The 26512-nt window shown below is 45.3% G+C and overlaps 1 protein-coding gene across 4 annotated transcripts in view; it reads right to left on the bottom strand.

Annotated features, from left to right (window-relative positions):
• Positions 1 to 26512, bottom strand: part of RGS17 (regulator of G protein signaling 17) — a 133858-nt gene that overhangs the window by 7556 nt on the left and 99790 nt on the right. For all 4 annotated transcript variants that reach the window (XM_051854220.3, XM_051854221.3, XM_051854222.3 and 1 more), the window contains 2 exons: positions 13833 to 13922; positions 12430 to 12664 (listed from right to left, as the gene is read on the bottom strand). In XM_051854220.3, coding sequence (XP_051710180.1) covers positions 12430 to 12664; positions 13833 to 13922 — 325 coding nt within the window. The remainder of the gene's footprint in view (positions 1 to 12429; positions 12665 to 13832; positions 13923 to 26512) is intronic.

The following is a 26512-nucleotide window of genomic DNA, read 5'->3' as shown; positions in this document are numbered from 1 at the left end:
CAATAGAAGAATTACTTAGCACACTGTAGTTGGAAGAGCACCACATTTAGAATCAGATCCCGGGCTCATGTTCTGTCCATCAGATACAATTCTCACGCCTTGAAATGTTCATTTTACCTCTTTTGACAATCAGTTTCCTTTGAGGTAAAGTGATACCATCTAAAGGAGTGTTGTGAGACTCAGACTGTAAGAATATATGTTAAGACCATTTTATCAGCAGTGAAGTTGAAGCCCATGGTAAAGTAATAGTAATAATTGTAATTATAATAATGGGGTGGGTATTTGATGAAGATGCTGGGTAGATCTTTACTGTCCCACATTAGAGCACCTGAGTTGGATCCTCTGCTCTGGCTCCAGATTCCAGCTTTCCACTAAAGTGGACGTTGGGATACAACACTGATGGCTTAACTAGTTGGGTTCCTGTCGCCCACATGGGAGAACTGGATTGAGTTCCAAGTTCTCAGCTTCAGCCTCCCACCTTTGCAAGCATTTAAGGAGTAAACTAGTGCATGGGGTGCTCTCTGTGGGGAGCAACTCGGACTAGACTAAGTTACTGGAATTAAGACTTATTCTATGTATCTGCTCTCCCACAATATGGGCTGAGAGAGGAGAAAACAGCTTCTACGCAGCTGCCTCTTGCCAACTTGAGTGATGACCTCCAGGAGCTGATCCTGCTCCTGATTGGAGGAGAGCAGCATACTCGGCGTGTGGGCAGCCGAGTTGGGATTGGCGGAAGAGGACTATAAAGGAGGAGAGAGACAACATACACCAGGAACATCTATCCGAATAACACCTGTGCAGCCCCCGAGAGAGCCGGCCGGCGGTGTGCCACTCCCCTGCGGAAGTGGGGAAGGTGGCAGGGGGCCCGCCCCTCCACGGAGGTGGAGGGACGGCAGCCAACCCGGGAAGAACCAGCAGCAAACCCGGGGAGGGCCGAGCAGATGAAAGAACAGCGCAGGGTCCTGTGTCGTTCCTCCACGAAGAGGGGGAGCGACATAATGGTGCCGTGACTCGGATATGAAGCCTAGGCAGGGTTTAGTGTCGTTCCTCCACGAAGAGGGGGAGCGACATAATGGTGCCGTGACTCGGATAGGAAACCTAGGAGGGAAGAAGCAGGAAAATACCGGAGAGACTAGCAAAGAGCCTAGGGAAAAGCCGGACGGAAAAGGTGCCGGAAGAAGCTATTGAAAGCCTAGGCATAGACTCGGATACGGACTACGGGGGGAAGCTGGGAGAAATCTCTAAGGTCGAAAGTGAAAGTGAAAGCTAGAACAAACAGATTTGGATACGGACTGTGGGGAGAAGCCAGGAGAAATGAGAGGGGAATATTGTTGGAAGAAAACTTAGGGAAACATACCGGGTAGAGAAAAATGTTAGGGAAATTGAAGCCGCGGGGGGCAGGCCGAGGCGGAAACGTAAGCCAGCTTGGGATTCTTCAAGTCAGCCCGGGGAACAAAAGGTGAGAAGCTAGATGTGGGCCGCCAGGTTGGAATCCGTCAGATTAGCCTGGGGAGCAAAGGACGGGAAGCCAAGCCAAAGGGCGCAGACGTGAGCTGGGTTGAATTCGCCAGGTTAGCCCGGGGAACTTAGATTGAATACTGGTGGTGGCGGAAACGTAAGCTACGCTGTGTGACTCGCGGAAGCCGCCGCGTGCAGAGAGAGCACAGGGCGTGAATAGATAGGGAACGTGGGGCTAGCGCGAGGCCCTGGTGCGGACACGAAGGGGCGCGGAGACCGCGGAGTGCGCGCGCGAAGCCGGGAAGCCGCGCAGATGAGAGAAGCGCGGGCTGAAGCGGCTCAGAGCCGGGAAGCCGCCGAGAAGCAGCCTCGGGGCGGGCGCCGGGAAGCCGCAGGGATAAGAGAAACAGAAATTTAGAAGTAAAATGAGAGAAATAGGAATGCTGGCAGATAGAAGTAAAATGGGAGAGATAGGAATGCCCGGAGATAGAGAAATAGAGAAAAATAAGGCCTCCCCACAACATGGCAATGAGAGAGCTTGGATTCGGTCTGCCTGATTAGGGAGGTGGTGAGCACCTGCGGGTGGCTAGCAGCTTATGCGCCGCAGGTCACCGAAGACAGGCACAAATTAACATCAATAAGTCTCCCCACAATACGGCAATGAGAAGGCTTGGATTCGGTTTGCCTGATTGATAGGGCTTGTAAGCACCTGCAGGCAGTTCTGGCAGAGCATGCGCTGCAGGGCACTGAACACAGGCACGCATCAGCGCCTAAAAACCTCCTCACAACATGGTGAAGAGAGGACCCGGATTCGGTTTGCCTGATTGGTAGGGCTTGTAAGCACCTGTGGGCGACTCCAGCAAGCAGAGCAGAGTGTTTGCCGCGGGGCACCGAAGACAGGCGCGTATCAACGCCAAAAAATAAAAAGAAAGGGGGATCTGTGGGGAGCAACTCGGACTAGACTAAGTTACTGGAATTAAGACTTATTCTATGTATCTGCTCTCCCACAATATGGCGCTGAGAGAGGAGAAAACAGCTTCTACGCAGCTGCCTCTTGCCAACTTGAGTGATAACCTCCAGGAGCTGATCCTGCTCCTGATTGGAGGAGAGCAGCATACTCGGCGTGTGGGCAGCTGAGTTGGGATTGGCGGAAGAGGACTATAAAGGAGGAGAGAGACAACATACACCAGGAACATCTATCCGAATAACACCTGTGCAGCCCCCGAGAGAGCCGGCCGGCGGTGTGCCGCTCCCCTGCGGAAGTGGGGAAGGTGGCAGGGGGCCCGCCCCTCCACAGAGGTGGAGGGACGGCAGCCAACCTGGGAAGAACCAGCAGCAAACCCGGGGAGGGCCGAGCAGACGAAAGAACAGCGCAGGGTCCTGTGTCGTTCCTCCACGAAGAGGGGGAGCGACATAATGGTGCCGTGACTCGGATATGAAGCCTAGGCAGGGTTCAGTGTTGCTCCTCCACGAAGAGGGGGAGCGACACTCTCTCCTCTCTCTCACTCTGCTTCTCAAATAAATGCAAATTTAATAGTAACATTTTAATTTAATTTTGATACCTTTTTGATTAATGTCTTTGCATTGCTTTGCACCAGCTTGAATTTTACCTTCTCTGAGTGATCATTCCTGACTGTCTCGACTCTAAACTGCATCACTGGATCTCTCCACATGATAACGTTCATCACAACTTTAAGTTATGTGTTTTCAACATGATTTTTCTTTCTAAAATGTAAATTTCGTAAGTAATAGGTCAGTCTCTCTTTCTTGTTCATCATCATATCTCTGACACTTAGCTCAGTGCTTGGCTTATAGGAAATACTCAATAAATATGCTTTAAATAGACTTTTTCTTCAAGTTTTTTATTTTGTTGTGCTTGTCTTTTCAATACTTAATTCATTGGGGCTGGCATTGTGGCATCTTGGGTAAGGCAACCCCAGGTGAGGTCAGCTTACCACATGAGCGCCAGTTAAAGTCCTGGCTGCTCTGCTTCTGACCCAGCTCCCTGCTAACAGCCTGCAAAAAGCAGTGGAAGATGTCTCAAATTTTTGAGCCCCTGCCACTCATCTTGGAGACTGAGATGAAGTTCCTGGCTCCTGGCTTTGGCCTGGCTCAGCCCTGGCCATTGCAGGCACCTGGAACTCTCTCTCTGTCTCTCACTCTCTGTAACTCTGACTTTCAAATAAATACATAATTTTTAAGATTTATTCATTTATTTGAAAGTCAGAGTTACACAGAGAGAGCTGGATTGGAAAAGGAGCAGCCGGGACTAGAACCGGTGCCCATATGGGATGCCAGCACTTCAGGCCAGGGCGTTAACCCGCTGAGCCACAGCACCAGCCCCATAAATACATAAATCTAAAAAAAAATATTTAATTCATTGAATACTCAATAAATATGTGTGAAAATGCACGTACAAATAAACAAGTATAGGAAAATACATCTAATGAGATCTGCTTGGAAAATCTGACATAAAGGCTGGTGCTGTGGCACAGGGGAGTAAAGCCCCAGCCTGCAGTGCTGGCATTCCATATGGGCGCTGGGTCTAGTTCCAGCTGCTCCACTTCTGGTCCAGTCCCTGTTAACGTGCCTAGGAAAGTAGTGGAAGATGGCCCAAGTCCTTGGGCCCCTGCACCCATGTAGGAGACCTGGAAAAAGCTCCTGGCTCCTGGCTTTGGATCGGCTCAGCTCCAGCCATTGTAGCCATTTGGGGAGTGAACTAGCAGATGGAAGACCTCTCTCTCTCTGTCTTTCCCTCTCTCTGTAACTCTGTTTTTCAAATCAATAAAATAAATATTTTTTTAAAAAAGAAAAGCTGACATAAATCACTGGAAATGCTACATATACATAATTTTGCTTGAAGGCCTACATTCTTGTGCATGCAGTCACAGACTCCATATGGCTATCATCTCAGTGTGACTTTTAGATGCTTTTGGTTTTTAAATGGTGTATATGTTTTTCTCCCAACTGGAAATTGAGGATGAAGTCAGAAGTAACAGACCTGCTGTTGAAGTCACCCTGGGCACCGTCACAGACCTGGCAGATTTTAGTGAGTTCTCCATGTCATCATTGTAGGAATCTGGTGCCCAGGCTACAGGGCACTGGAGTGAGTTTCCAAGTGCCATACAGATGGCAAGTGGCAGGCAGATAATAGTCCCCGTGAGATGAATGGCAATGCTATCACCCAGGAGCTTTGTAGATAACACACAGTTCTTTTGATTCACATAAAAGTACTATACTTTTGAAGGATATACAGTTATTTCTTTTTGAAGTCCTGTTTATAGCCTTTAAGCAAACTTTTTCTTCAAGAGCTTTGTTTCATTGTGTTTGTTTTTAATATTTCACAGGCATAAGCTGCTGCCAGGATCTGTTATTGCCATTGGTCTTAAAATGGCTTTTCATTTTCTTTATTTGTTTGCCTCTGGAGGACATCACATAAAAAGAAAATTTATGTTTGAAACAAATATTTTCAATTTAAATTTCTAGATTTTTTTTAAATTAAAATTTAGCTCTTTCTTCTCTTAGAATGTACATTATACCAAGAACAGAAATGGTGTCATCTCCTGATTGACGCCATCTCTTATGTTAAATATGGTGCAGTGGGGCACAGGGACCAGTGCTGGGGTGGAGTAGGTTAAGTGTCTGTGTCACTGACATCCCATATAGCACCGGTTCAAGTCCCGGCTGCTCCACTTCTGATCCAGCTCCCTGCTGGTAGCCTGGTAAAGCAGGGGAAGATGGCCCAAGTGCTTGGGCCCCTGCACCAACCTGGGAGATCCAGAAGAAGCTCCTGGCTCCTGACTTTGAATCTGCCCAGCTCCATCATTGTGGCCATTTGGGGAGTGAACCAGTGGATGGGAGACCTCTCTCTCTCTGTAACTCTGCTTCTCAAAGAAACAAAATAAATCTTTAAAAAGTTTTTTTTTTAATATGATGGCACAGATGGTTAAAATACATGAAGTATGCCTTTAAAGCAATGAAATTTAATTTTTAGGACACTGGTTTAAATGGTTTCAATAATGAAAAATGTCATATACATATAATTTTCAAAATGTAGATGAACCTGATTACCCAATTAAAATAAGGTAAAATGAAAGTTAGGTTTAGTGAAAACAACACTTTTTTTGGAAAATTATAAAATGCTGGTAATTTTTAGTGACTTAGTCATTATTTTATAAATGATTCAAATGTTAATTTTCTTCAAAAATATTCTTAGTAGAAAAAGTTACAGAATTTGAGATAGAAAAGCTAGATTATTTTGCCTCAGAATGAGAAATAGACAACAATTCTGACTGTTTATAGTGGTTGCTTTGAAAGCTGTGTTAAGAGAGAGTCCGAGGATCAATCTGGGTACAGTAGAAAGGAAGACAGCCTTAGAGTTGCCTGTCTGGATTTGATTCACTATTCTTTGTGCTCATTTTTATTGTTACTTTGTAAACAAATTAACTGAATGTTGAGGCCTAAGAGGTGAGTGATTTATCCCAGGCCACACAATCAGGCTGTCATAGAGCTTGGTCTAGAATCCTGTACACTTGAATGTTGGTCCAGTGCTCTGAACACTACTTGTTCAGGACTCTGCTCTCTCCAGCGTTAGAACACCAAATGGGAAGAGTCATAACTCACTGTCATCAGTAATGTATTGTGGCTCATTAGAAATTGGCAAGTTTTGCATAGAAAGGTCAGTAAGATATAATAAATCTGAAAGGGCTCAAGTATCTAAAAGTGTGTGCCACAGTGTACTCATGAGTCACGTCATTGACTATGGCCCAAGAGAAAACATATCTAATACCTTGGTTTCAAAGAAAGCTTTTCAACAATTAGATTTTTGTAACTGAAAATACTTCCTGGTTATTTTATGTATTTTGCTATGAAATATCAATCATATTCACTCTGTTGACAGGCAGAAAATCAGTTAAACAAAGGTACTTCATATAGTCCAATAACTTAGATTCTATGTCAAGGGCTATTTACATGTCAGCACATAAGTTTTATTTTATTTTTTAAAGATATTTATTTATTTATTTATTTAAGAGGTAGAGTTACAGACCGAGGGAGAGACAGAGAAAGGTCTTCCATCTGCTGGTTCACTTCCTAAATGGCTGCAACAGCCGAGGCTGGGTGGATCTGAAGCCAGGAGCCAGGAGTTTCTTCTGGGTCTCCCACATGGGTACAGGGCCCAAGCACTTGGGCCATCTTCCACTGCTCTCTCAGGCCATTAGCAGAGAGCTGGATCAGAAAAGGAGCAGCTGGGACTTGAACCGGCGCACCTATGGAATGCCAGCTCCACAGGCCTGCTAGGCCATAGTGCTGGCCCCAGCACATAAATTTTAAAATCATAAAAGTTTAAATATCACTTCCTTCTCTCTCTCCTCCCCTGCCCCAGTATTCTAGGGTATTAATGAGTGAATAATTGTCAAAATATGGACATTAGAAAAATTAAAGGAGAGACTAATTATGGTTATTATACTAAATAATAGTTGTAGTAGTTTAGAAAAGGTACTATTTTAAACAGTAAATAATGTTTTAATGACTTTTTGGTGAAACTCATGTTCAAAATGAAATTTGGTGAAAACTTATTACTTCAGCAAAATAATGAAAATATAATTTATATTTCAACAATAGCTGTGATAATTATAAATATGGCCCCAAATGATGTAATTTTATGAAAACTGAGAATTTTACAATGCTCTATCAGTTGGTGACATATGAAAGTCATGAGCTATGAAGAACATGGGAATTCTCATAAAAAGTAAAGCTTAAAAATGGAGCCTGGGAGACTGTGCTGTGGTGCCACAGTGGGTTAAGCCACTGCCGCAGTTCCAGCATCCCAGACGGGCGCTGGGCTGGGGCTGGTGTCCAGGCTCCTCCGCTTTCAATACAGCTCCCTGCTAATGGGCCTAGGAAGGCAGTGGAAGATGGGTCTCTGCACCTGTGGGGAGCAGGGCCCGTCTCCCACAACATGGCTGGGCGCCCGGGAGACAAACAAGTACTGAGACTATGGACAAATAAGTACTGAAACTACCGAGACTGGACTAGACCACTGAGATTATTAAGACTAACTCTATGCATCTGATCTCCACCATATGGCGCTGAGAGAGTAAACAACTTCCACACAGCTGCCTCACCAATTCGACTAACAAGCTGCAGGAGCTGAACCTGCCCCTGATTGGAGGAGAGCAGTGTGGTCAGCGCGTGGGGAGAGAACGCCAGCAGAGTTGGGATTGGTGGAAGAGGACTATAAAGGAGGAGAGAGACAACATGCAGGAGGAACATCTGAGGAACCCCTGAGAGAGCCGGCCAGCGGAAGCGGGGGAAGCGGTGGGGGTGCCACCCCTCCGCGGAGGGGGGGGGCCGGCAGCTAACCCGGGAAGGGCCGGGGAAAGAGAACAGCACAGGGTCCGGTGTCGTTCCTCCGCGAGTGGGGGAGCAACATGCACCCACATGGGAGACCCAGATGATGCTTCTGGCTCCTGGACTCGAGCTGGCCCAGACTTCCTGGGGAGTGAATCGGCAGATGGAGGAGATTCTCTCTCTGTCTCTCCCTCCCTCCATAACTCTGCCTTTCAAATAAATAAATCAATCTTTTAAAAATGGAGACTATAAAACCAAAGGAATTATGTGTACTTGCTATGGGGAATACATTTCCCCCTAACATTTAAAAAATGGAAAAGTCATCATTTTGAAATGACATATACACAATTCAAAGCATTTTAGATGAAATATTTTACATGGCTGGAGGAGAGAAATGGACTAGCAGTCCAAAGGCCTATAATTTTGTATAATTAATACAGAAAGCCACATCTTTGGGAGCATTTGGATCTTCTGGTTTATCTGTCTGCTACAAAAGCAACTTTAAGATAAAAATGAGAATAAAATTATTATGCTAATAAAATCTCAGTAGGGTTGGTAGATGCTGAGATTCTAAGTAATCAGTAGTCTAAAGAATGTGTCTTTAAGATTGTGGGGAGTAACCCGGACTAGACTAAGTTACTGGAATTAAGACTTATTCTATGCATCTGCTCTCCCACAATATGGCGCTGAGAAGGGAGAAACAGCTTCTACACAGCTGCCTCCAGTTCAACCAATAAACTGTAGGACCTACTCCTGATTGGAGGAGAGCAGCGTACTCGGCGTGTGGGTAGCAGAGTTGGGATTGGTGGAAGAGGACTATAAAGGAGGAGAGAGACAACATGCACCAGGAACATCTATCCGAATAACACCTGTGCAGCCCCCGAGAGAGCCGGCCGGCGGTGTGCCGCTCCCCTGCGGAAGTGGGGAAAGTGGCTAGGGGGAACCGCCCTTCCACGGAGGTGGAAGGGTTGGTAGCCAACCCAGGAAGAACCAGCAGCAAACCCGGGGAGGGCCGAGCAGACGAAAGAACAGCACAGGGTCCTGTGTCGTTCCTCCACGAAGACGGGGAGCGACATAATGGTGCCGTGACTCGGATAGCAAACTTAGGAGGGAAGAAACGGGAAGAAGTGGGAAAATACTGGAGAGGGAGACTAGCAAAGAGCCTAGGGAAAAGCCGGACGGAAAAGGTGCCGGAAGAAGCTATTGAAAGCCTAGGCATAGACTCGGATACGGACTACGGGGGGAAGCTGGGAGAAATCTCTAAGGTCGAAAGCGAAAGTGAAAGCTAGAACAAACAGATTTGGATACGGACTGTGGGGAGAAGCCAGGAGAAATGAGAGGGGAATATTGTTGGAAGAAAACTTAGGGAAACATACCGGGTAGAGAAAAATGTTAGGGAAATTGAAGCTGCGGGGGCAGGCCGAGGTGGAAACGTAAGCTATGTTGGAATTCTTCAAGTCAGCCCGGGGAACAAAAGGAGAAAAGCTAAAACTAGAGGTGGACACGTAAGCCAGGTTGGAATCCGTCAGATTAGCCCGGGGAGCAAAAGACGGGAAGCCAAACCGTGAGGCGGAAGCGTGGGCTAGGTTGAATTCGCCAGGTTAGCCCGGGGAACTTGGATTGAATGCTAGTGGCGGAAACGTGAGCTGTGCTGTGTGACTCGTGGAAGCCGCCGCGTGCAGAGAGAGCACGGGGCGTGAATAAATAGGGAACGTGGGGCTAGTGCGAGGCCGTGGTGCGGGCGCGCGAAGCCGGGAAGCCGTGCAGATGAGAGAAGCGCGGGCTGAAGAGGCTCAGAGCCGGGAAGCCGCCGAGAAGCAGCCTCGGGGCGGGCGCCGGGAAGCCGCAGGGATAAGAGAAACAGAAGTTTAGAAGTAAAATGAGAGAAATAGGAATGCTGGTAGATAGAAGTAAAATAGGAGAGATAGGAATGCCCGGAGATAGAGAAATAGAGAAAAATAAGGCCTCCCCACAACATGGCAATGAGAGAGCTTGGATTCGGTCTGCCTGATTAGGGAGGTGGTGAGCACCTGCGGGCGGCTAGCAGCTTATGCGCTGCAGGTCACCGAAGACAGGCACAAATTAACATCAATAAGTCTCCCCACAATACGGCAATGAGAAGGCTTGGATTCGGTCTGCCTGATTGATAGGGCTTGTAAGCACCTGCAGGCAGTTCTAGCAGAGCAGAGCATGCGCTGCAGGGCACTGAACACAGGCACGCATCAGTGCCTAAAAACCTCCTCACAACATGGCGAAGAGAGGACCCAGATTCGGTTTGCCTGATTGGTAGGGCTTGTAAGCACCTGTGGGCAACTCCAGTAAGCAGAGCAGAGTGTTTGCCGCGGGGCACCGAAGACAGGCGCGTATCAACGCCAAAAAATAAAAAGAAAGGGGGATCTGTGGGGAGCAACCCGGACTAGACTAAGTTACTGGAATTAAGACTTATTCTATGCATCTGCTCTCCCACAATATGGCGCTGAGAAGGGAGAAACAGCTTCTACACAGCTGCCTCCAGTTCAACCAATAAACTGTAGGACCTACTCCTGATTGGAGGAGAGCAGCGTACTCGGCGTGTGGGTAGCAGAGTTGGGATTGGTGGAAGAGGACTATAAAGGAGGAGAGAGACAACATGCACCAGGAACATCTAAGGGGAACATCTATCTGAAGGAACACCTGTGCAGCCCCCGAGAGAGCCGGCCGGCGGGTGTGCCGCTCCCCCGCGGAAGTGGGGAAAGTGGCTAGGGGGAACCGCCCTTCCACGGAGGTGGAAGGGTCGGTAGCCAACCCGGGAAGAACCAGCAGCAAACCCGGGGAGGGCCGAGCAGACGAAAGAACAGCGCAGGGTCCTGTGTCGTTCCTCCACGAAGACGGGGAGCGACAAAGATGTCGAATTACAGTGGTTCTAGAAGTACAAAATGTATTACAATTACAGAAAAAAATTCTCCCAGTCGTGTTTCTCTGAATATCTTGTCACTGTGCTTGTAGGACATTAAAGAAAATATATAACATTTTGTGCATTGAACTGAAGGTTTCTCATTTTGGAGAGACAATGCTATTGGGGTACTCTGGAATACCAATGGCACTTTAACCTAGTGAATTATATAAACACTTAGCTATGCTCCGTTAGAAACGAAACGGCGTAGTTAGCGTCCCCGATTTACACAGCATTTAGAGATGTATAAATGAGACCGTCTTTCCACAGATCTCAGGGGAAGGAGTTGAGGCAGGATACGGCCCCAACCCAGTGCCAGATGAGGCACTGATGACCACGCTTAGCTCTCAGACTTCGTCAACGAGCAGTGCTCACAGTGGGAGCAAAGGGCCAGGCGATTTCTGTGTAATTTTTGCATTTCTATAAGTAGACAAAACATAATAGTTTAGCAGATAGAGAAAAGGAAAGAAGGAGGTGCTATGGGAAAAGAGAAGGAACTGGAAGAACCACAGTGTTCTCTTTAAAGCCCTCTGGAACCAGCCACTCAGAGCCGCAGGGCCTCCAGGCAACAGTGATCCATCTGACCAAATGCATCCAACTGTTGACTGACACATTTCTCAGGAGCAAATTAACTTTTTAAAAGTGAATATAGGGGCTGGCGCTGTGGCACAGCGGGTTGACGCCCTGGCCTGAAGTGCCAGCATCCCATATGGGCGCCAGTTCGAGACCGGCTGCTCCTCTTCCAATCCAGCTCTCTGCTATGACCTGGGAAAGCAGTGGAAGATGGCCCAAGTGCTTGGGCCCCTGCACCCACATGGGAGACCTGGAGGAAACTCTTGACTTCTGGCTTTGGATTGGCACAGCTCCGGCTGTTGCGGCCAATTGGGGAGTGAACCAGCGGATGGAAGAACTCTCTCTCTCTCTCTGCCTCTCCTCTCTCTCTCTTGTAACTCTTTCAAATAAATAAATAAAATCTTTTTAAAAAAAGTGAATATAAAAATGCTATTTGGTTTCTAGAAGTGTTCCTTTATTGATTAGGTACCTTCCGAACATGTGAGAAACAACTTGCAATTTCCATAACAGAAAATCTAGAATAAGTAAGATAGTTTCTGTTCACACCCATCCCCCCAAAATCTAAGTGATGATAAAGGCCTATTCTTTAGCTCTGTAAAATTCAATCATAAACAAGAAACATACTATGTTCTTTGTGCCTCTATATCAGAGTTTTTCAAACTAGTATACACCTAGAAAACAAAATAAAAGTGCAGATTCCAAAACTCCACACTCAGAAGTCCTGGGTAGGCCTCAAGAGTTTGCCTTTTAAACATAAGCTAGAGGAGACTCTCATGCAAGAGATCTGGGTTTGCACTTGGAAGAAACACGGCCCTCAGGTAAATCCTTCTTTTCCATTTTAGTTTAAGTCACAGCAAATTGCTTGAACAGGCTCCTTCAGGCTAGTTGTGAAAAGCAAGTGGACGACCACACAACTTTGCCAGAGAGAAATGATCAAAACACAGCGGGGAGACCTCACCTTCCAACAGGGAGCTGCTCAGAATGAAAGCTAAACTGTGCCCCCGGAGAATCTGTTACCCTGGCCACGTCCCACGCACTGCTCAGTTTGATCAGTGGTTCCTTTGGGGTTATTGTAGGTATGAGGAAGCCCACCTACAGGTTTTCCGGATTTTTACCTCTTTTGGTGATAGTATGGAAATGTAGTCTTCATATATCATCCTGGCCTTTTCTTCTATTACTTTTTTATCTTGCTCTTTCTTTAAGTCTTCACAGGCAAGCCAGAAGAGCAGGTTCTCCTCACTGTATTCTGTGCGGAGGAACTCTCTGAAGAGGTTTCTTCCTGCCGGGGCCTTCATCAGCTTGTCAAAATTCTGAGACCAGGACAAGACCTCATCTGCGGCGGGGTTTTGGCTGCAAAGAAACAATGAGCTCATTATCACCAGCAACTTGGACCTAAGAACACTAGGCCAGGCGAGTAGTGAGGAGTACCTAGAAATGCTACGCAGCTACTGCCATCTGGTGGTCAGGATTTGTCACCCAGTCTGGTCTGCTCTGATAAAATACCTGCTCAAACTGGGTTAGTTATTTCTGGATCTTGACAAAAATTCCTGTAGGCATAAGCCCTGTGTAAGAGAGACATGCGTTCAGCTAGCAGGGAGCTGTACACAATACGCACACGATCGTCATAAATTCCAGGTGAGGCTTGGAAGCACTCAAACTTTAACAATCCGTTGCAAATTGACAGAACCAGTCTGCAAGTTACTGTGAAGGACAAATTCAAGTTTTTCCTGGCCTCTGATATGGGTTTCAATTTCCCAGCCATACATTTACTTAATATTTTCATCTCTGGGAGCCATTTCTCATTTGTCACTGGACCTAAAAGGAACAATTCATTGTGTGTATTTATCACATATTTTCCTAAAAACTAAGAGTTTTTCTACAAAAAGTTATGAACTCTGAAAGTTATTATTGTTGGCAAGGCAGGGGGCTTTTACAATGAAACTGGGGATTTTTAAAACATCTGAATGCCGATTTTCGGGGACTGCTATACTGCAGAAACCAATGGAGATTACTCCATTTTCTTTCATTCAAAGAAGTGGAAGAGAGGAACTTGCAAATTCTTATGACAAAAAAGATTATGATCTTTCTTCCCCATTCATTGGTCTACTTAATAAAAATCTCCATCTAAAATGCATTGTTCAAAGAAGTTCTTAGACTCATCCTTACCTTTTGGACCAGGTATCTTTCATAGATTTGTTAGTATTCCATAATGTCTGGACTTTTTCAGTCACTTAACTTCTAATTTTAAAAAGCTGAAAAATTACTATGAAGCATCTTTAGAATTTTTATTTGTTGACAGAGAAAGATAAATTTAGTCAATGCTTTAGCCAAGTAACACAGCCAAGAGATACACTGATGAAAAGCAACTGCCATCACAAAATGAGATTCCCCACACTTAGTTTGCCTTCATTTCATCAGACTACTTTGAGGAGTACTGTAAAGCAAGAGAGGCTACTTAGGCACTCAGCACACAGCACAGAAGCACAAGATACAATCATGGTTTGCATGTGACACTCACCACTCTTCTAGGACCTGGATGCTTTCCATTTTTGTGGTATGTGTGGGTCTTCCTGCATTTTCTCCTCTTTCTTCATTCCTAACGGTGAGGCTGTAAGGTAGCATAACACTTTATTTTGTCAAGGGAAATTCAAGTCATTAAGGAAAAGAATAAAACTTTCAAGAAAGACATTTTACCGGAGATGTCATTTTCAACTCTGTAAGGATATTTAAAGGACAAACGAGCATTGTCATTTTTGCTAGGATTTATTTTATTTACTTGAAAGACAGAGTTAGAGAGACAGAGAGAGGTCTTCCATCCGCTGGTTCACTCTCCAAATGTTTACTCCTAACAACCAGAGCTGAGCTCATCTGAAGCCAGGAGCTTCTTCTTGGTCTCACACGCAGATGCAGGGATCCAAGGACTTGGACCATCTTCTATTGCTTTCGCAGGCCATAGCAGAGAGCTGGATCAGAAGAGGCGCAGCCAGAACTAGAACCTGCGCCCACATGGGATGCTGGTACTGCAGGCAGGAGCTTTAACCTGCTGTGCCACAGCACCAGCCCTGCATTATCATTTTTAAATGATAGGTAAGGCCATGTTGACTAAAGAAAATAGAATATTTTAAAATAATATAATAAAAGCAAATCAGAATCTCAAAAATGGAATCATTATAAATTCTGACCTCATCCTTACATAATCTGAATTACTTAAAAATCTCTGAGATACATGATTATATGTCTTAATTTTTGATATGTATCATTATTTTACTCTTTAAATGGAAAATCATTTTGACTCTGGGTTAGTTCCATTCAGTTTGTTTTCCATTTATCCTCCTCATTGATAGCTAAGAAGATCAAAGATATCAGAATCTGACACAGATCATCCTTCTCCACAGACCAGAATCACTGTCCCAGATTCTGTCCTTCCTCCAACCACTAAGGTTCTAGCTGCTGGGCTTGTACCTGACTTTGTCATTGGTTTTTCACCCCGTTAGTCAATCTCCAATGTCTTGAGAACTGGAGGTTCAGACTGGGAGAGAGCTGGATGGGAGCGTGTCTGACTGTGGGACACACGTCAAGAATTCTACAGGATTAGAGAACTTAGGACAATCTCACGGCTGTTAGCAATGTGGAAGAATAGGAATGGTCTGGTGCAGGTAAAATGAGGCTGAGCAGCACCTTAAGGTGCAATACTCAGGTTCTAGGCATGGAGCAGACACAATAAGGAAGTCATGGGGAAATACTAAGAAGGAAGGTGGAGAGGATGGCTCAGCAGCCTTGGAAAATGTGTGCTCTTGTAGGAAACTGACACCTCTGTCTAGAAGAAAATGACCTTCATGGCAGTTTGTCAGGCAGCACAAGAAGTTCAGAGAGTATTTCACTCTTCACTCTCTCTTTATTATTATTATTATTATTTTATTTTTTTGACAGGCAGAGTGGACAGTGAGAGAGAGAGACAGAGAGAAAGGTCTTCCTTTGCCGTTGGTTCACCCTCCAATGGCCGCTGTGGCCGGTGCACTGTGGTCAGCGCACTGCGCTGATCTGATGGCAGGAGCCAGGTGCTTCTCCTGGTCTCCCATGGGGTGCAGGGCCCAAGTACTTGGGCCCTCCTCCACTGCACTCCCGGGCCACAGCAGAGAGCTGGCCTGGAAGAGGGGCAACCGGGACAGAATCCAGCACCCCGACCAGGACTAGAACCTGGTGTGCCGGCACCACAAGGCGGAGAATTAGCCTAGTGAGCCGCAGCGCCGGCCTCACTCTTTCTTTTACTTACTCTTTTAGAGGCAGTGGAAACTGCTCTTTTTTAGTGGCTATTATGAGCCAGGTATCACTCACAAAGCACTCATGTTATTATCTCCATGTTATAGACGAACACAGTGAAGGGCAGAGCTGCCTGGTAGGCTGCTCCAAAACGGAACACTACATATGTGATATTGTTGGAGTTTGAACCCTACTCTGTTGACACACACTGTATTTTTATTGAATACCTACTACAGGCACTGAGGCAATATATCCTCTGTGTGAGTGCAAAAAGAGTCCCTGAATATGGGTATGAAAAGAAGATATTTACGGACAGAAGTGTCCAACAAGTAGTTAATCCTGTTGTATGGTAAGAGTAACAGAGATAATGTCTCACTCATTCATTCTCTCCTTTTCAGGTGCAAGGGTATGGATGGAGAGTGTGGCAAAGAGAAGAATTTAAGGAAGAGGAGCCTGACGTGCAGCTGAAAGGGAGACTAGATAGAAAAGTGCACTGGAGAATGTGGACTAATTGGACAAAAGAGAGCCCAACAGGAAGTGGGAAGGATATTTGAACCAGCAAAACAACACCAGAAAGAAGAAATTAATTTAACAACAAAATAAAGTAAGTTCTCCTGAAATCATTTCTAGGGGTCCTGGCAAGTTTACTGGTGTGGAACCACACACGAGAAGCCTCCGCTTCCTGATCCTGCTCCCTGCTAATGCCTGGGAAGGCAGCGGATAATGGCCCAAGGACTACGGACCCAACCAGCCACAGGAGAGGCCCGGATGGCGTTCCAGGCTCTGCTTCAGCTTGGCCTAACATGGCCATTGCAGCCATCTGGGAGAGCGAACAACTGGGTCTAAGATCTTTCTCTCTTTGTCTCTCCCTCTCTATCACTCTTCCTAATAAATATATACATAAATAAATAAGAAATAAGACAAAGGCCTCCAATGGGAGGTGGCCGGGCAGAAGGATTCGGAGCAGCAGTGCTGTTTAGGTTTCTACGTGTGAGTTCTGGGAATATGCTTGCAGTTCCATTGAGTCTATTAACTTGAGTCAGGTAAGTGTTTTAGAGGAGATTCATTAATTTCCCAAAGTATCTTTAAGTAGGACTGGTTCCCTGGAATTTGATGTCTTTCCCGTAATTCTGGGATAGTGCGTGGGAGGAATACATTACTGACAAGATATATGAACATACAAAATATGCTCTTATTTTTTGTAACTTCTATTTAATAAATATAAATTTCCAAAGTACAACTTTTGGATTATAGTGGCTTTTTCCAACCCCATAACCTCCCTCCCATCCGCAACCATCCCCTCTACCTCTCCCTCTCCCCTTCCATTCACATCAAGATTCATTTTCAATTATCTTTATATACAGAAGATCAATTTAGTATATACTAAGTAAAGATTTCAACAGTTTGCACCCACACAGGCACACAAAGTATAAAGTACTGCTTGAGTACTAGTTATACTATAATTCACATAGTACAACACATTAAGGACAGAGATCCTACATGGGGAGTAAGTGCACAGTGACTCCTGTTGTTGATTTAACAATTGACACTCTTATTTATGACGTCAGTAATCACTCGAGGCTCTTGTCATGAGCTGCCAAGGCTATGGAAGCCTCTTGAGTTTGTCAACTCTGATGTTATTTAGACAAGGCCATGGTCAAAGTGGAAGTTCTCTCCTCCCTTCAGAGAAAGGTACTTCCTTCTTTGATGGCCCGTTCTTTCCACTGGGATCTCACTCACAGAGATCTTTCATTTAGGGTTGTTTTTTTTTTTTTTTTTTTTTTTTGCCACAGTGTCTTGGCTTTCCATGCCTGAAATACTCTCATGGAATATGTTCTTATTTAAATAGGCAATTAATACTCATTCTGCCAAGCATTATTGAACTTTCATGTGTGTTGTGTACATACATTTCAAAGAACTTAAAGACTTGTAAAATATCATAATATCCCAGAGTGTCGATCTCTGATTCCCATACAGTGTCCCACACAAAATAGGGCACATCCTTCATACAACATCTCTGAAAAGTTTGTTCTCCATTATGCCTTTGCTGTGGAGTGAAAAATCTGGAATCCACACAGATGAGTCACAACTTTCTTAACACGAATTCTGGCTTTCCTGTCTGTCTCTGTGATATTTACAAACATCCCAAATGCTACCATATTAGAGTGATCATGATGAAGGACTAAACTGTGTTTGTATCTGCCATTCGCACAGATGCTAAAACACGGACACAGAGTTGGTCTTAGAGCTATGCATGACAGTCATTCACTAAACTCTAACTATTCACTGTTTGTACCATCTCTTACTAAGTACTAATTGAGACATAATCTTGCCTTATAGAAAGACACTGAATTTTAGCCTGATCAAGTTGTCCTTTTAATAAACTTTCCTTTAAGTACTAATCTTAGAAAATGGATTTCAAGGTTTCAATCATCAAACATCACTGAGAAATGCCATTTTAAGATGAAGAGAAATGGAGAAAAGAAACAAAGAATTGATACTGGACTGTGTGCCTACCCTGATCTGAATCTCTGTTTCCTTTTTCAGTCATTCTAGGCCTATGTAATATAATTTCTTGGAAGGTAATAAATTACTGGAGATATTTGTTTTTTTTTTTAAGATTTTATTTATTTATTTGATAGGTAGAGTTACAGACAGAGGGAGAGACAGAGAGAAAGGTCTTCCTTCCATTGGTTCACCCCCAAAATGGCCACAACAGCTGGAGCTGTGCCGATTCGAAGGCAGGAGCCAGGTGCTTCTTCCAGGTCTCCCATGCGGATGCAGGAGCCCAAGGACTTGGGCCATCCTCCACTGCCTCCCAGGCCACAACAGAGAGCTGGATTGGAAGAGGAGCGGCCGGGACTAGAACTGGCGCTGCAGGCAGAGGATTAACCTACTGCACCATGGCGCCGGCCCCAAGGCGATATTTGTTTATTTTTTTTAAAGATTTATTTTATTTGAAAGGCAGAGTTACAGAGAAGCAGAGAGAGAGAGAAAGAGAGAGAGAGAGAGAGAGAATGTTTTCCATCCACTAGATACTCCCCAGATGGCCGCAACGGCCAGTGCTGGTCCGAAGCCAGGAGCCAGAAGCGTCTTCTGGGTCTCTCACACAGGTGCAGGGGCCCAAAGACTAGGGCTATCTTCCACTGCTTTTCCCACTATAGTAGAGTGCTGGATAGGAAGTGGAGCAGCTGGGACTTGAACCGGTGACCATACAGGATGCTGATGTTGCAGGTGGCAACTTTACCCACCACGCCACAGCACCGGCCCCATGGAAATATTTGTTCTAGATCAACACATACATGCCCTATGTGCTTGAAAAATCTCTAAAACACCAAATTTAGTTGTGTGGGGTCACACAAAAACATGCCATTTTTCATTTTTATGTGTGTAACATTTTAAACTAACATTTCTACTTTTAAAACAATTAAAGCCAAAAAGAGAACAAAACATATATACAATGTTCACTGCAGAAATCCAATCAAAGCTTAAGTACTCGATGAAAGTACAATGCTGACAACTAGTCTAAATAAAATAAATAAGCATTTAAAATCACATTAGAGATTTTCTAGAATGACGACTTTGAGAAGAGAGGAGATACAGATGGTATATGTCAGAAAATAAGGAAATATGCTTTCCCTGCATGTAGGTGGATTGTTTGCTTACAAGGGAGGTGGACAGTGAGGCGGCAAAAACACTGCCTGATGCCAGGGGGGAGTTTATCTACTGATTTGTCAACACGGTTGCAAGGTCTATTCTGGAAGACAGCCCACTACTGTCAAAGAAATGATCGAGGCGGGAGCCGCGACTCACTAGGCTAATCCTCTGCCTTGTGGCGCCGGCACACCAGGTTCTAATCCCGGTTGGGACGCCGGATTCTGTCCCGGTTGCCCCTCTTCCAGGCCAGCTCTCTGCTGTGGCCAGGGAGTGTAGTGGAGGATGGCCTAAGTGCTTGGGCCCTGCACCCCATGGGAGACCAGGAGAAGCACCTGGCTCCTGCCTTCGGATCAGCGTGGTGCGCCGGCTGCGGCGGCCATTGGAGGGTGAACCAATGGCAAAAGGAAGACCTTTCTCTCTGTCTCTCTCACTGTCCACTCTGCCTGTAAAAAAAAAAAAAAAAAAAAAAAAAAGAAATGATCAATTCTTAGGAAGAGCCTTTCAAATGGTTGCAAATAAGATGGATTATTTGCAGTAACCATGGTAACTCTGGGATAGAGGCTGATCCCCAAACCACACATAATTACACAAAAATTCAACTGAGGAATCAATAGTACGCTTACATTTAGTGCAGTGTGACATCGAGGATCTAAGAAAGTGCCACTGACATTGGTAAAGGCCAACAGTGCTCGGCATTTTAATATTCTCACGTTGTGATATCAACCTTTTTATCTAATAGCTTCTACCTCAAATTTCCCTGTGCAAAAATGAAATCAACATCCTTCAGGTTCTGAAAAGGAACTGGTAGATTTTTCTTCACCATTTTACTTTCACCACTCAAAATATCACAGTAAAACGCTGCAGCTTTCTTCAGGAATTAACAACCCTTTCCCCAGAGGTATCAAACGCCTGGTTTCTGCAATGCTGCCTGGGTTAGGAATAAGATGAGCGAGACAAAGGCTCTGCTATGGAGGAGCTCAGACAGGTAAGCACACATCACGCGCAGTGTGATAAGAACTAAGATAGGGGCGCTGGCACACCAGGTTCTAGTCCTGGTCAGGGCACCGGATTCTGTCCCGGTTGCCCCTCTTCCAGGCTAGCTCTCTGCTGTGGCCAGGGAGTGCAGTGGAGGAGGGCCCAAGTGCTTGGGCCCTGCACCCCATGGGAGACCAGGAGAAGCACCTGGCTCCTGGCTTTGGATCAGAGTGGTGCGCCGGCTGCAGTGCGCCGGCCGCGGCGGCCATTGGCGGGTGAACCAACGGCAAAGGAAGACCTTTATCTCTGTCTCTCTCTCTCACTGTCCACTCTGCCTGTCAAAAAAGAAGAAAAAAAAAAAGAACTAAGAGAGGATTATGCCTGTGGTGTTTCTTACACACCCGTGTGGGTTCTGAACTTTGCCTGTGAGCGCTGAGAAAGGCTTCAGAGAGGAAGTAATGATCACAGTGGGTTGAGAACGAGCTGGTGATTGCCAGATGGAGACCTGAACAAAAGGGACTGCACTCAGAGGTCCAATACTGCCGTGCGCAGCCTGGGAGTTATCACACGTCGTGATACACGCACAGAGCAGAATGGACGGGCCTGGTATTTCAGGAGCAGGCAACGAGAAAAGGCAGGGAAGTGCATGTTAGCTAATGGGCCCAGGGAACACTGAGGTGGATCTAAATGTGGAAACGCCTCCCGGAGGACTGGGGCCTTCTGCACCTTCCTTTGCTCACTCTTGGTGGGGATGACGGGGTAACCTACTTCTCAAGACTGTGAAACAAGGAATAAAAATTAGAACAAAAAGGCAAATTGTTACAGCCACTTAGATGTGAAGAGCAAATGAAAGCATACTAAAAATGGCAACTCCGGGCCGGAGCTGTGGCTCAGTTGGTTAATCCTCCGCCTGCAGGCCATCATCCCATGTGGACACCGGGTTCTAGTCCCAGTTGCTCCTCTTCCACTCCAGCTCTCCGCTGTGTCCCCGGAGGGCAGTGGAGGATGGCCCAGGTGCTTGGGTCCCTGCCCCCCATGGGAGACCAGGAAGAAGCACCTGGCTCCTGGCTTCGGATCGGCGCAGTGTCAGCTGTAGCAGCCATTTGGGGAATGAACCAGCAGAGGGAGGGCCTTTCTCTGTCTGCCTCTCTCACTGTCTGTAACTGTTAGATAAAAAAAAAAAAAAAAAAAAAAAAAATGGCAACTCCAAATTTAACATAGAGCTTTCTTTTCAACCTGTAAAAATGGAGACTTGTACTCTGAAGTTACTATAAAACATTTCCTCGCACAATACCTTACTACTGCTTTCTCACGGAAGCCTTGCATGGTAAGCAGTGGGCTTTGTTATTAATCCTTATTTTATTTACAAGGAAGCAGTCATCAAGGCTGTTACAGGACACCCACAACTACTACCTATCAGGAGGAAGACTGTCCCTCTGCTGGCTTCTGGTCTCATGCTCACGTTTGCTACGCAATGCTGCTACTCTGTATACAAGAGTTGACTCCGGTATTTTACCTGTTTAGTTTTATTTACCAAAACTGATTGTTCTTGGGCTGGCATTGTGGCATCACCAGTTAAGCTGCCACCTGTGATGCCGGTATCCCATATAGGCACCAGTTCGATGCCCATCTGCTCTTCTTCTGACCCAGCTGCCTGCTAACGTGCCTGGGAAAGCAGCAGAAGATGGCCCAAACACCTGGGCCCTTGCATCCACATGGGAAACTCAGAAGCTCCTGGTTCCTGGCTTTGGCTTGGTCCAGCCCTGCTCCCTGTGGCTATTTGGGAAGGGAACCAGTGTTTGGAAGATCTCTCTGTCTCTCCCTTTTTCTCTGTAACTATGCCTTTCGAATAAATAAATAATAAATCTTTCAAAAAGCTGATTGCTCTTAAATGTTTGGAGAGGGTAAGCTCCTCTCCCCCATCACAAACCAGTGTATTTGAGTGTAAAAGCCGCCTGATAGGGACTATCTCACACCATCACCATGGGACTGCTGCCCAGAGCCCTGCATTTTACAAGGGATCAACTTCTTCTCAATTCTCTGGAACTTGAGGTTACCAGAGAGGAGTTGTTACAGCTTTTGATAGCAAAGCATGACAGAGAAGGAATATAGGAGATGCAACTACCAACAAGTTGATACTACGGCTGGGAAGGGCCTCCCCGCTAAGTCCATCTTCCTCCCATCAGCAAGGAGAGCCTGGGAAAGGAGATAAGGAAATGCATTGCTTAAAATGATAATAAAACAAACACAATGACATCAGAGGGCAGGGCAGTAACCACAGACTATCCATAATTTCAGAAACATTAAAAACTCAGTGTCATATGTATGACTGCAAGCTCCCATCCTCTGTTTTTGTAACACAACTTAGTTTTGAATGTGGAACATTGGGATGGAAATAGTCATTAGAAATTTGCGTCTGGAGGGGCTGGCACTGTGGAGCAGCAGGTTAAAGCCCCAGCCTGCAGTGCCAGCATCCCATATGGACGCTGGTTCGGTCCCAGCTGCTCCACTTCCAATCCAGCTCTCTGCTATGGCCTGGGAAAGTAGCAGAAGATGGCTCAAGTCATTGGGCCCCTGAGCCTATGTGGGAGACCCTGAAGAAGCTCCTGGATCCTGGCTTCAGATCAGCTCAGCTCTGGCCATTGTGGTCACTGAGGGAGTGAACCAGTGGATGGAAGACCCCTCTCTCTGGCTTTACCTCTCTCTTTAACTCTTTCAAAAAAATAAATCTGAAAAAAAGAAGTTTGTGTCTGGAATTATTATACAACACAAATGAATAACTTTAGCATTGTTACATGATGTAAAAAAAGCAAAACAAAACATTGTTCCCATAAAGGCTTGCATTGTATATCATCAAACAAGTACAGACATCCCTCGGAATCTATGAGGGACAGGTGCCAGGACCTCTTGTAGCTACCAAAACCTCAGATAATCAAGCCCCTTATATAAAATGGTGCAGAATCTGCCTATGACCTAGGCATATCCTCCCATATATTTTATTTTTTAAAAGATTTATTTATTTATTTGAAAGTCAGCATTACACAGAGAGAGAAGGAGAGGCAGAGACAGAGAGAGGTCTTCCAGCTGCTGGCTCACTCCCCAACTGGCCACAATGGCCAGAGCTGTGCCAATACAAAGCCAGGAGCCAAGAGCTTCCTCCGGGTCTCCCACGCAGGTGCAGGGGCCTAAGGACTTCAGCTGTCTTCTACTGCTTTCCCAGGCCACAGCAGAGAGCTGGATCAGAACTGGAGCATCCGGTACTTGAACCAGCACCCATATGGGATGCCAGCACTGTAGGCTTTACCTATTAAGCCACAGTGCCAGCCCCTCCCATATACTTTAAATCATAATTTAAAAAATTCCTAAAAACAATGTAAATGCCATGTAACTGTTCAATTGTATTATTTAGCCAATAGTGATAAAGAAAAAAGTCAGCATCTGTTCAATACAGATTTTTTTAATATTTTCAATTCACAGTTGGTTGAATCCATGGAAGTGGAACTTCCGGAAATGAAGTTGGCCTCTAAATAATGTTATTACAAACATGTCCACTAGATGGCAGTGTTTCCTCTGTTAACACAATAATTCCCCCTCTCCAGAATAAAAGGAAACAAAGTTTCTGGGAGTAATTACCCTTATTTGGAAAAAAGTTTAATCTTACATGTGAGGATTTTTGATTATTATGTCTTTCTAAGGGATGTGAAAAGAATCCTTCATTTTTTCCGAGAATGTAATCATAAAACTTAAAGGCGATCAGTTGAATTTGGAGAGGGGTGCTTAACTGCAGCCATTTTTCCTTTTTGGTATTTGGGAAAAGCTCTGGATACTCCCTGGCCCTAAGTAATTTCATCTGGGAATAGGTAGTCTTAAGAAAGGCAGGCACAACCTTATTAACATAGCTGTCACTCTTTCTAGTTGTAAGTTGGTTGCATTCTTCTGTCTTGTTCAGGGGTAATAGGCAACTTGGTTCATATATTCTTTTTTTTTTTTTTTTTTTTTTTTTTTTTTTTTTTTTTTGACAAGCAGAATGGACAGTGAGAGAGAGAGAGAGAGACAAAGGTCTTCCTTTGCCGTTGGTTCACCCTCCAATGGCCACTGCGGCCGGCGTGCTGTGTCCAGCGCACCACGCTGATCCAAAGCCAGGAGCCAGGTGCCTCTCCTGGTCTCCCATGCAGGTGCAGGGCCCAAGCACTTGGGCCCTCCTCCACTGCACTCCTGGGCCACAGCAGAGAGCTGGCCTGGAAGGGGGGCAACCGGGGCAGAATCCGGTGTCCCAACCGAGACTAGAACCCGGTGTGCCGACGCCGCAGGCAGAGGATTAGCCTATTAAGCCACGGCACCGGCTGGTTCATATATTCTTAGATTAATTAGAAAAGGTTTCTAACTACAAATGGGTAGGAAATATTTTTTAAATTTTAAATTTTAAAAAAAGATTTTATATATTTATTTGAAAGGTAGAGTTATAGACAGAGAGGGAGAGACAGAGAGAAAGGTCTTCAATCTGCTGGTTCACTCCCCAAATGGCCACAACAGATAGAACTGGGCTGATACAAAGCCAGGAGCCAGGAGCTTCTTCTGGGTCTCCCATGTGGGTGTGGGGCCCAAGCACTTGGGCCATCTTCTACTGCTTTCCCAGGCCATAGCAGAGATCTGGATCAGAAGTGGAACAGCTGGGACTGGAACCGACACCATATGGGATGCTGGCACCGCATGTGGAGGCTTAGCCCACTACGCCCTTTTTAAATCTTTAAAGAATCTTCAAAGAATTTTAATTTCAGTTTGGGTTGTATGTAAACATAATTTTTTAAAAAGATTTATTTTATTTATTTGAAAGGCAGGATTATGGGTGGGGGGCAGAAAAGAGAGAGAGCTTCCATCTGCTGGTTCATTCCCCAAACGACCGCAATGGCCAGGGCTAGGCCAGGCTGTAACCAGGCCAGACTTAAACCAGAGCCTGTATGGGATGCTGGCATCTCAGGCAGCTGCTCAACCCATTATGCCACCGTGCTGGCCCCAATTCTTTTACCACGTGGAAACCAAGGAGAAATCTTTTCATTTTCTGATTTCCCTTCTCTCCTTGCTACTGATTTCTGTCTATACATGTATCTGTTGGAAAAGATGGGTTTCAAAAATTCCCTCCATTTTATCTGCGTTATATTTTTACTTAAAACTCCAAGGGGCAGTGCTGTGGCTTAGCGGGTAAAGCTGTTGCCTGTATTACTGGCATCCCATATGGGCGCAGATTCCTGTACTGGCTTCTCCACTTCAGATCCAGCTCTCTGCTATGGCCTGGGAAAGCAGTACAAGATGTCCAAGTCCTTGGGCCTCTGCACCTGCATGAGAGACCTGGAAGAAGTTTCTGGCTCTTGCCTTCTGATTGGCGCAGCTCTGGCAGTTGCAGCCATCTGAGGAGTGAACCAATGACTGGAAGACCTCTCTCTCTCTCTCTCTCTCTCTCTCTCTCTCCCTCTGCCTCTGTGTAACTCTGCCTTTCAAATAAAATAAACAAGTCTTTAACAAAAACAAAAAATAGAACTCCAAGCCACTTTGAGTTCACTGATGTAGTTATTTGATTTCAAATACCAACTAGATTTAACAAGTAATTACATGGTTAAAACCAGGATCTGCTCTACAATCTTAGCTAAATAACCAAAGCTTCTGATTTGGTATAAATGATTTTTCTTTCTTATTTGCCATTAAAATTAAGAGAATCCTAGAACTGAGTATATTGTATATCTACACAATTTGCCAACCCTCAAAATCTTCTACTTTTAGTCTCAGGTTGGCTGCAATTCTATTTTAAGCTATTCCTTGAACTCACTGAAGTTTTCCCAATCATTTAAAGGCAAATTAGTGGATGCTTTTCTGGGAAAGCAAGTATCTCTGGTGTGAAAAGGCCATATGACCTTCTATCTAGTTCACAGACTCTGGTCATCAGTTCATAAGACCCTGTGTCTCTAAATGCATTAGTCAAGTTGGAGCTCAGGCTTCTGGCTTTAGTTAACTATGGCCCTATCATAAAATAAAAACCAGGATAAAACAGAAATATTCAGAAATATATTTAGTATCTGGCAGAGTCTCCTCCATCCACCCATTCATCAACTCCCTGTCATTTTCCAGTTACTGTGTGCATGTATTTGTAAGGGATGGATGCGGGAGGCATTCTTGGGGACAAACTGGATAGAAGGACACAGTCCTGAGCTGTGGGGATCTTAACTTAGTACAGAGAATTTGTAACACCCTGGGAGCCTTATGTCTGTGTGGTGCCTGCCCCAGAGACACCCCAACTTACAGCTGTGCTCGTTC

This window comes from Oryctolagus cuniculus, chromosome 5 (assembly GCF_051225735.1).
Source record: "Oryctolagus cuniculus isolate XC-2025 breed Fujian yellow rabbit chromosome 5, ASM5122573v1, whole genome shotgun sequence".
In the NCBI taxonomy this organism is placed as follows: Eukaryota; Metazoa; Chordata; class Mammalia; order Lagomorpha; family Leporidae; genus Oryctolagus; species Oryctolagus cuniculus.
The sequence above is the reverse complement of the archived record's forward strand: the minus strand, read 5'-3'. Positions and strand labels throughout refer to the sequence as shown.